Raw genomic sequence first — 12,114 nt, forward strand, 5'->3', positions numbered from 1 at the left:
TTATATTATATTATATTATATTATATAAAATAAAATAAAATAAAATAAATTAAAATAAAATAAAAAATAAAATTTTATACATTACATATTAAAAACATTATATAAAATAATATTATATATATATATATAATAATATATAATATAATATTTTTTTATATATTATTAAATATTTAATATATTATATATATTTTCTATTTTACTTTTTATTTCTATCATATTATAAATGAATTTGGGTAGAAATGAAAGTGGTAACGCGAAATCCGATATGATATACTTTTAATATTCGTACATGGGTTTACTGAAGGGGAAAGGAAAATGAAATTTTCGATTTACGAAAGATACGTGTGCGTGAGTACGTGCGTGTGAATGTGTACTTTAATTGTAATACCGGACCAATGGTATATCTCCCTGTTAATTATCGAATCAATCGATATTAATTGTACGTTATCGAACTCGACGAAGAACACGCTTGTTCTATCACGTTCACGTTTATCATTGAATAATCGATCGTACACAAAACACACCGTTTAACAGATACAATTTGATATTCGATATTATTTCCCACCTCCACCTACCACCTCCATCCACCATTCCTCATTTCAATTCGTTCGATGTTTAGTGCACCATCCGTATGGGCCATCGTAGATTCCACGAGATAATTTCTTTTTTTCTTTCTCGGACTATACAAAATTTTAGGAAATTTCTTGTTATTATTATTATTATTATTATTATTATTATTATTATTATTATTAATATTATATACAAGTATTGAATTAATTTGGTATATATTTAATAATTTGTTTAATTGAAGAACACGACTTTTTTCAAATACGGTTCTTAGGAGCCATTTCCTTTTTTTTTTGTTATATTGCTAATTTTTTGGTTTTTCTATACTTTAATTTTTTATAAATTTTAATATATATTTTATGATATTAATTAGATATAAAATATAATTTATTTATTAATAACATATTAATATAAATTAATTATATTATAAAATAATAAATTTATTAATATCATTAATTATTAATATATATATGTAATATTTGTTAATATAATATAATAAAAAAATTTTAATAAATTTGGTTTTTTTATACTTTAAAGAAATTATTAATACCAAAAAAAATTCTAATCTCGACGAATACTTAATAACTCAAAATAACTGATTATAGCAAAGTATAACTACACACACACACGGTGTGCAATTAATTAATATTTTTTTCTTCTTCTACGTATATATTTGTGATATGTTACTTTTCTTATCAAAATATAAAATAATAATAATAATAATAATAATAATAATAATAATAATAATAAAAAGTAGGTGAAATAACAAGAAGTTGAAAGTTTTCGTTTTTGGTTAAGAAATAAATATACAGTTGAGAAAATTTGGATATTCTAAATTATGTTTTATCATTTACGTATACTTTTTAAATTACAAAAGAATAATAAAGAAAAGAACAAATGTAAACGAAGATGAGACAAAGTTGTAGATGACGATGATGAAAAAGAAGAAGAAGATGAAGAAGAAATAAGTTTGACGGACATTTTAAAACAAAGAGAAGAAAATATAAATTCTTGGCAGTAGTTCAAATACCACTACCAACATTGTGTGTCCTCTTCTCCTTCTTTTTCGTGTATTTCAGGATCCGACGTTTACTCTTCTCTCTCTCTCTCTCTCTCTCTCTCTCTCTCAGTGGAAAACTTGCAAAAAGATTTTTCTCTCTTTTTTTCTCTCATTTTGTCTTTATGACTCTTTCTTTCTTTAAAGACATGGCGGGAAAATTAAAAACTTCACTTTCAAATTCAAATTGTCTTTTCTAGGTCTTTGAACATCGGTTTAAATAAAAAAAAAAAAAAAATGAGAAATAGATAACGAAAATAGAAAAGCAAAAATAAGATGAAGAAACCCCCCCCCCCCAAAAAAAAGAAAATGAAGAAAAATGAAAAAAAAAAAAAAAAAAAAAAATAGAAACAAGAAATACGTTCAATGAAAATAATTGTAACTTTATACAGAACAGGTTGATTAGGTTGATTAAATTACCTTTATTCGAATGGAAACTCATTTTTTTAAAAAGAAAGAAACATCGAATGAAATTTCTTTTTAAATCCAGATCCCTTTTTCTTAATGGACTAACGAACTCTCAATGGTCTGTCCCTTTAAATTAATTTTATTGGAAAGAAAAGAGAATTGATAGTGTATGAGTGTGTATCTGTGTGTCCTTGTGTGAAGAAAATGAAACAGACTTATATATATGTATATATATATATATATATAATATATATGTGTATAGATAGATGTATACAGAAAGTGTCAAAAGCTTATAAATGAACCAGAAAGAAAAAAGAACAAAATTAAATTAAAATGTATTTTAAAAAATAAAATTTATTAATATATGTGTAAATTGGAAATGTGTAAATTGGAAAATTTATTAATAATTTAAAAATTTAATTATTTCAATTATTATTATTTCATATATATATATATATATATATAAGTATTATAATAAATATTATAATATTTCATTTTATTATTTCATTGTAATTATTTATTTATTTTATTACTTATAATTATTTCATTATTTCAAGAATCATTTAACTTTCTTAATTTAAACAATTTAAAAAATAAAATAATCTCAAATAAAAATATCAATTTTTAAAATGAATTGAAAAACTTTTGATACGTCCTGTATAAAATTTATATACTATGTGTCTCAAAAGAAAAAGAAATCGATACTACCAACACACACATATATTTAAACATATATATATATATATGCAATAAGTGAGTTCATTTCCTTCCATTTCTTTTTCTTCGAACATTTTTTTTTATACTTTTCAACCCTTATCTCACGTGAAACACATAGACCCAAAAAAGAAAAGAAAAATAAACATGAGGTAGAAAAAGAGAGAGAGAGAGAGAGAGAGAGAGAGAGAGAGAGAGAGAGAGAGAGAGAGAGAAAGAAACAGAAAAAAATGTTCCGTATACTTCAGACGGGATGAATCGAGGGAATTGAGAGGAGGGTAAGGGAGGGATGGGGAAAGAGGAAAAGCATCATCTTCGTGGTGACCTAGGTCAATAATAAATCGGTTTGCAAGCGTGCCAAGAGAGGTAACGTGCTTCTGAATCATCAGTTTATTTTATATGTTTTTCGATGATACTACCACTAAACACAAATTTTCTCTTTCACTTATACCGAAGATCGATTTAATTTATTATTAATAATTAAATAATAAATAATAAATAATAAATAAATATAAATATAAAATATATAATTATTTTCCTTATAATTTTTTTTTTTTTTAATGAAATTTAACGAAATCATCTAACACGATTGAATGATATTTTATGTGGAGTAGTTTTTTTTATTTTTTTTTTTTTTTATACTTAGGATAAAATTTGTCATTTTTGTGGGACTATTGATATTATTTCAATAAAATGGGAAAATTAATTAATGCGTTATTTAATTGTTTGTTTCTTCTATTGTTGCTATTTTTCATTCGTTTGTTGGAACAATTAAATTTGCTACACCACTAAACACAAATTTTCTCTTTCACTCATACCAAAGATCGATTTAATTTATTATTAATTAATAAATAAATATAAATATAAGATATAGAATTAATAATTTTTATTATTATTATTTTTTTTTGGAATGAAATTTGACGAAATCATCTAATACAACAATTGGATGATATTTTCATATATAATTTACGATACTATTTTAATTTTTTTTTTTTTTATACTTAGGGTAAAACTTGTTTTTTTCTTTTGCGTGGGACTATTTAAACTATTTAAATAAAATGAGGGAATTAATTAATGCATTATTTAATTTTTTTCTTCTATTATTGCTGCTATGTTTCATTCGTTTGTTGGAAAATTAAATTGTTCATTTATTAATTATTACACAGTGTACAATACTCTTTTTTACACGATATAATTTTTGGTTTAAACAAAAAATAAAAAAAAAAGGAGAAAAATAAAAATAAAAGTGTAGAAGGAAAAAATGAAATTACAACGAATTCAACTGATTTACAAAAAAAAAAAAAAATTAATTAATCGTTAACACACTTTTTTCTTTTCATCTTACTTCATTAGTTTGTTACAAATAAAACAAACCACGCCGATTAAATTCATTTATAAAGAATTAATTAATTTACGAATAATAATAATAATAATAATAATAATAATAATAATAATAATAATTTATAAAATGAAAAAGAAAAAACAAAAAATAAAGTACCGGAACCAAAATGAAAAAGAGGTTTTTCATGAACTTTTTCATATTCTTTAAATTTACTTGACTCTCTCACTTTTGTTTCGTTTATTTTTCAACTTCCTGAAGAAAAATTAGATGGAAAAATGAAGGGTGGAACGGAAGTGGAAGGTGGAGAGCGGTGGGGGGAGTTGGAAGAAGGAAAGAGGTAAACAAAAAAAAAAAAAAAAAGAATTTTTTCTGTACTAATTTTTTTCTTCGTGAAAATTTTTCCCTAAAGCGAACCAAACAAACAACTAAACAAACAAACAAACAAACAAACAAATAAACAAGCAGCCTAACAAAGTACAAATCGTGTTGAAAATCACAGAATATTTTAGACGAACTTTCGTTATCATTTCCTTTACATCCTTCGAGGATCCCTTTGTACGATGGAAGGGCTTTGTGTCTACTGGACAAAGAGAAGGGTTTGGCCTCGAGGATGAAGAAGCAGCGAGGGCTTCTGTTTTCTATGTATATATGAACATATGCATGTAAACATGTGTGTGTATGTGTATAGACCGAAATCATGACAGTAAAAAAGAAAGAGACCTGTATTGTATGTGTGTATGTATGTATGTGTTGAAGTAAATATTTCAAAACTATGCACGAAAAGAACCATTCATGAACGTTCCCTCTTTTCCCTTCCATCTTTCCAACCCCCCCCTTTTGAAATCATTTTTATACCCTTTCTTTTTTTTTTATCTCCGGAAGACGTCCACTATTTTTGGAACGTTCTAATTATTTTTATATAATTTAAATAAATAATTGATGTAATGTGTGTGTTTATGATGAAATTTATCATATTTTATTTTTATTTTTTATTTAATTAATTTTAATTAAAGTTTGTCGATATTTGCTCAATTTAATTTTATTTTTTTTTAATTACTAATAATATATATATTATATATAATATTATATTTTAGTTATAGATATATGTCGATATTAATTTATAATATAAGAATATATTTAATTTTTTTTTATAATAAATATAAATTAAAATATAAATTAAATTAAAAATTTAATATAAATTTAAAAAAAATTTTGTTTTGTACATGCAACTACCAAATATAAATTCAAAACCAATTATAAGATATCCTAAAAATTAATAAATTTAAAATAAATCAAGTAATTCAATTTTCTTATATAAAAAATATTGACACGCAAATTAAAAATACTATTTTAATAACATATAAAAGTGTAGAATAATAAGTATAATACTAAAAAAAAAAAAAGTATATATAAGTAAGACAACTTGATTTTCTAAGGTAAAACAAATTTTTGAAATATAATCCCAATAGAATAACGATTTCAAACTTATATACAACAAAAACAAATTCGATTTACAACATCTTCTTTACTATGTAACACACGCGTTAGATTTTTCTCTATTTTTATGTTTTATATATTTTTCTCTTCATAAAGTTTATTCCCATAGAAGAGAGACATACGATGATAAACTTCGTAACAAGTTTTGCCATTCTATTCGCAAAGAGAGACTACACACTTCTTACTATTACCTATCTACCAACACATACAACTCAACCAACATCTACACACATACACACACGCGCACACAGTATATACACACGTGTGTATATAAACTTTTATCTTTTCATTTGTTATATTTCACCACCAACACCATATACAATTCAACTGTACATACGTACACACGTGTGTGCATATAAACTTTTATCTGTTTATTTGTTATATTTCATATAGAAAAAAGGAAGAAAAGAAAAAATAGAAACAGAACAGTTAAAATGTGCGTTTAAAATAGAAGGTTATTTTTTTTCTCCTATGTAATATCGCAAAGTAAAACGTGAACGTGAAAACTTACAATCAAAAGGTAGAAAAGGTGGTGAAGAAGGAGAAAGGAGGAAGAGAAAGAGAAACTGTAACATTTACAGTGACACAATACTGATACAAATAAAATAGGATATTCCAAAGGTTTTTTCTATTGATGAAAAAGAGAATGGAAAGTTACAGTGACGTGTGGGAAACGATAAAACAAAAATGATGTATTTCACATTCCTTTGACGCATCAAATACGTCAACGACTATCGTAAGTCTTCTCTTTCTTTTTTTTAATTGGCCTTTGATCAAATAAAAAAAAAAAAAAAGAAAAAGGGGGAAAAGAAGGAGAGTAACGAAATAAAATTTGTATGTAACACATCAAACCTATTGTAGGTAACACTCAAACCTACCGTAAATTTGATTTATTTTAATTTATAGTCAAATATATATATATTTTTTTTTTATTATTTATTTTTAGTTTACCGTGCAATAATAAAAAGCAGAAGAAAAAGAAGGAGAAAAAATAAATTTATCGATTCGTTTGTTAGTTTAGTTTGGTTTAAATTTAGTTTGGTTTTAATCGTGATTTTGTATTGATTCAGAAAAAAAAAAAAAGAAAAAAAGAACTTTAGTATAGAATTTATTTGGTTTCTTTTTTTTTTTTTTGATAGCAATAAAAATTGTTTGCAGGAATCAATGGTGCGTATAAAGTGATGATAAAAGGAATAAATACTTTATATTTTTTGTTCTACTCTTAATTTAAATTTTTAGTATCAAATATTTGAGTATAAAGTGCAATGATTAAAAATGATTACGTTGCGTGCCACGTGTAAATAACCATCATTTTCAAAGTACACACACACATAAACAAAGTAATATAAATTAATACAAAATTACATATTAACAATTGTTTAATATTACAATAGACACTAACATGAATTATGTACTTTATAAATAAAAAAAGAATATCCTAAGCAAAATAAAAAAAAATAAAAAACAACACCCAAATATTCATCAAAAATTATTCTGATTGATACACGTGGGGTGACACCATAATTTTTATTATCATTTTACCAAATTAATAAAATATTTATTAAATTATTTATTGATAATGATAATAATAACGGGACACCAATATAATTTATGTATTTTATAAATAAATTAATAATCCTAAGTCAAGAAAGAATAAAAAACAACAACCAAATATTCATCAAAAATTATTATGACTGATAAACGTGGGACAGCACCATAACTTTCATAATCATTTAAAACAATTAATATAAAATTTATTAAATAAGTTATTAATAATAATAATAACGGGACACTAATATAAATTATAAATTTTATAAATAAATTAATAACCCTAAGCAAAAATAAAAAACAACACCCAAATATTCATCAAAAATGATTATGATTGATACACGTGGGGTAGCACCATAATTATTATAAATCATTTTAAAAAATTAATATATAAAACTTGTTAAATAATAAATAATTGATTCATAATAATAATAATAATAATAATAATAATAATAATAATAATAATAATAATAATAATAATAATAATAATAATAATAATAATAATAATAATAATAATAATAATAATAACGAGACTTACCTTGCCCTGCATAATCAGGCGAATGGTCAAGGTGACTGAAGGGTCATCATTGAGGGCAGGCTTATTATCCATATTGTCCATGGTGTGATGTTCACGGCTGCTACTCTTGTGATGAGACGTCTTCTTGTCGAAGTTAGCGGAGGGAAAGGGTACGGAAGAGGATAAGGACAGGGGAGAGGTTAGGCGTGTGATTTTGGTTGGGGGGGTCTCGGGGGATGTACTTCTCAAACGCTCCCAGGTATTCTCAGTCCTTGCACTGTAAACATTAAAATATTTTATTTTCATTAGTATAATTATACTTTCACATAAGTATAGAAAAAAAAAAAGAAACAATGATTCATACATTGTTCAAAAGTACAAATGAATTTGTAATATTATTTGCAAAAGTTCGAAGCTCAAAACTTATCAAACTTATATCTATACTGTAATTAGTAAATTCAATTTTAAAGTTCAACTGTATATGTATCATCCGAAGTATTAAGTATGTTATAGACAACAAAGTTAACTGTATCTGAACATCCTAATCAATCGAACAAAAGTGTTTCCTTATCGCTAATAACAGATGCTTGCTTCTGTACAAATATATACCACCACCAGCTATACAATATATTATACAGTTCTTCTTTACTATTAATAAACATGTGAAATTTTAGTTTATAAAAATGTAATATAAAGTTTAAAAAGACAAGATTAATTTTATTAATTTAATTTATTATTTTTTTTTAAATAAAAATATTTATATAAAAAGAACAAATGTGTTTTGTTTCTTTTGCTATTGAGTTTGTAATTCTAAGTTTAACAAAATCAGGATTACAAAATATCTCTCAGGATATTTTAATTATTGTATATATTATTATTGATAATATATTGTACGGTTCTTCTTTATTATTAAAGCTTTGTACTCGAGCGGCGCCGATACGGCACCCGGCAGATTGAAGTGGCAACTCGAGAGGCGCCGACACGGCGCCCAATGGCTGATTTCAAGTCTTTTGTTAACTCTATCTGCTTATTAGAAAATATTTCTTGTAAGATAATACTTAAAGGATTGAAAAGGGACTGTAAGGTTTATTCTGATCGTTATACACCTGAAGATAGACCGGAAGTAACTATTGTGATATACGTGTCCTGATAAACACCTGGGGTGCATCTTTTGGTATTGCTTTATGAAATATCATACAAAAATTAATTGCAGTGTATAATATTTCTCAAATTTTCTTGTTTTTCATATAAAAATGAATCAATTGATGAAATTTGATTATTTGTATATACGTTTGTTTGTTTATAAATGAACTTTAAAGTACATGTAAAAATGTTTCCATAATTTGGGTCTAAAATCGTCTCGAGTTTGCTGAGTTTGCGAAAATTGAGGGCCTCAAGTGCAAAGGGTTAATATACATGAAAGTTATGGTTCATAAAAATGTAATATAAAGTTTAACAAGACAAGATTAATTTATATTTATTAATTTAATTAAAATATTTATATAAAAAGAACAAATGTGTTGTTTTTCTTCTGTTATTGGATTGGTAATTCTAAGTTTAACAAAATCAGGATTACAAAATAACAGGATTGATCTCAAAGAAAAAGATGAAATTGAGATAGAAAGATTTGAATGTAAATGTTATAAATTAAGGAAGGGTGTATGTTATTTTTACTTGGAAAGTAGTAATAAAGAGCCCAGTTTGACGAGAAAAACGGTACGCGTGTGTTACAAGTTAGACGAGTTTCTTGAATAGTCCGTTATAGAAGTTCACAAACACGTTTTCTCGATCGTCCTTTAGAGAGTTTAGCACACACCGTTCATTGTACGGAAAGGTGTGTAAAGCACAGAAAGAATATATATACATATATATATATTTTTTTTATTGCTGTATAATAAAATCGTAAAAATTGTTATAGTGCAAGAAGGAAGGAAAGAAGGGAGGGAGATTTTTTTTACAACAAATCCCCAATGGTGTGTGTGGTGGACACATTATAGAACTCGATTTAAATTTTTTTCTATTTTTTTTTCGGGTTGCTTTGATTCATGCTTGGTATAAGTAAAAGCTTTACGAAATAGAAAGATAAAGAGACAAAAAAAAATAAAAGAAAAAATTGTCTAGGCGTATAATAAAATAAAACTGGTTACAAAACTATACACGTTTATACGAATGACGTATGCAACTACTACTACTATTACTATTAACGATAATCGTGACAATGGTACTTAAAGAACAAATTATTAAAATTAACCAAAATTTGTTATACAACTTATTTTTATTAATAATTAATTATTGTATTTTATTATATAATAAATTATTATATTAACTAATTAATTTATTATATAATAATAAATTTTATTTAATTTATTTTAATATAATATCTTAGTTTAACTATAAAAACATTGTAATATTATATAAATAAAATATATCAATTTTGTTTCGATTCAATTTATAATAACAAAATGACTACCATCATCTAAAATATAAGAGAAATATTATTTATCTGTACACATGTATCATCTGTTCCTGTATATATTTATATGTAGATGTATAGATAGAACTAGGAAAACGTACAACCTTATCAAGTTCAGAATCAAATGTTAGCATTTATACTAATGACGATAATATATAAAAATAATGATGTTACTATTTAGAGCGTTACTAGAATTTAGATACGAATCTAACGGGTGTTTCTCTACTTTTTCATAATGTTTTAATTCGTAGAAAAATGATTTTGTCTTTTCATAGAAAAATAAATATATGTATAATAAATACATCCTACACGTAATATAGATAAATATAATATTTCCATATAATAAAATAATTTATAATTTATATAAAATAATAAATATTTAAAATATTTATATATTATTATAATTACATTAATAATATATATTTATATAATATTACCATATAATATAATAATTTATATTTAAAATAATTTATATCTGCATTTTTTATATTATATTAATTAATATATTATATATAATATATATTTATATTTAAAATAAAATATATTTTCATTAATATATTTATATTATTAGTTGTTTTTCGCATCGACAAAATAAAATATATATAAAAAATTTGTAAAATTTATAAAACTTCATTTTTATAAATGTATATTATTTAAACACAAAGTATATATTAAATATTAAATATAATATAGTAAATTAAATAAATCAAATTCTCGAATGTTAGTTATTTTTGCATTATTTAATAATTCAATAAATTTTCTTTATTTCGTATGTTAAGTTGCGATAAAAGCAACATCTAAGTCAGCTGTATGACTACTTTCCCCCACTTTTCCCTTCCCCTACACCCCCATCTCTTTCTTTTTCTCTCTCTCTCTCTCTCTCGCTCTCTCTATCTCACTCTAATCAGTAACACGTCCGTGTTGAGAGTGTGTAACCGTTTCGCTCTGTTGCTGCCTGCTTGTTGCTGCTGCTGCTTGTTGCAGTAGGCAATGCAATTGAACTGGAATTTAGTGCAATCTGCGTTCCGTTAACCGAACGCGTTTAAACGCGAATCGTTGAACAACATTATTGCAAAGAGAAAAAGTAAGAAAGAGATGGAATAATTTGTAAATTTAGAAGAAAATATATGAAAATGTTTTAAATAAAAAAAAAAAAATAAATAAAAGAAAAGTAAATGAGGGTGAGGAGGAACCTTGGTGTTCGTTCAAATGCAAATAAGTGCATTTAAATTAATTAAATGCCTAATTTATTTCCCGATAATTTGGTTTTACATATTATAATTATTAAATGTTTTATTTTTTTTTTAATTTTTTTTTCTTCGTTAAATAATTTAATAATGAGAAAAAGGTATTAACGAATGATTGTGTCTCGTTGAAAAGTATGTGTGTGTATGTTTGAGAAAGAGAGAGAGTGAGAGAGAGAAAGAGAAAGATTGAAAGATGAAAGAAAATTGAGGAGATTTGAACGACGAGACAAGCAAGATTTACAAATAGATCGAAACCAATATAGTACATTTATTCATCACACAATAAGAACCTCGCCATTATTTTAACTATACGTACAACTGTCTGGTGCAATTTATCAATTTAACCCGAAAGTTTTCGCGCGTTATGCAAATCGTTTTGAAATTACGTGAAACGCGTGAAGAACTTAAACGAGTAATTAGAAAATCGAATCTCATGATGTGATACTTCCCATCGATGAAATGAAGATATTAAAATAAAATAAATAAAATAATTGAAATAGAATTAATCGAATTATTTTAATCAAAATTCTTATGACAATTCAATTTGATTAGAAAAGAAAAAAAAAAAATAAAATAAAAGAAACAACGAGAATGAAAGTGAGAACCCAAAGAGTTTTCATAAATAAAGAAAAGTATATAAAAAAAAGGGAAAACACGTGAATCACGATTCTCACGATTTCATTTACTCGTGGGAACTATTATCATAAATGAGTTGGCAACTTTTTGCAAAAAAAAAAAAAAAAA

At 24.5% G+C, this 12,114-nt stretch overlaps 1 protein-coding gene across 8 annotated transcripts in view; it reads right to left on the minus strand.

The window, feature by feature from the left end:
* mub (poly(rC)-binding protein mub) overlaps positions 1–12,114 on the minus strand; it is a 156,579-nt gene that overhangs the window by 54,646 nt on the left and 89,819 nt on the right. For all 8 annotated transcript variants that reach the window (XM_089174398.1, XM_015321968.2, XM_089174389.1 and 5 more), the window contains one exon: positions 7,672–7,927. In XM_089174398.1, the coding sequence (XP_089030524.1) occupies positions 7,672–7,752 (81 nt within the window). In that variant the 5' untranslated portion in view covers positions 7,753–7,927. The remainder of the gene's footprint in view (positions 1–7,671; positions 7,928–12,114) is intronic.

This window comes from Polistes dominula, unplaced genomic scaffold (genome assembly GCF_049000335.1).
Source record: "Polistes dominula isolate Pdom_NZ unplaced genomic scaffold, Pdom_raw_medaka contig_28, whole genome shotgun sequence".
NCBI lineage: Eukaryota > Metazoa > Arthropoda > Insecta > Hymenoptera > Vespidae > Polistes > Polistes dominula.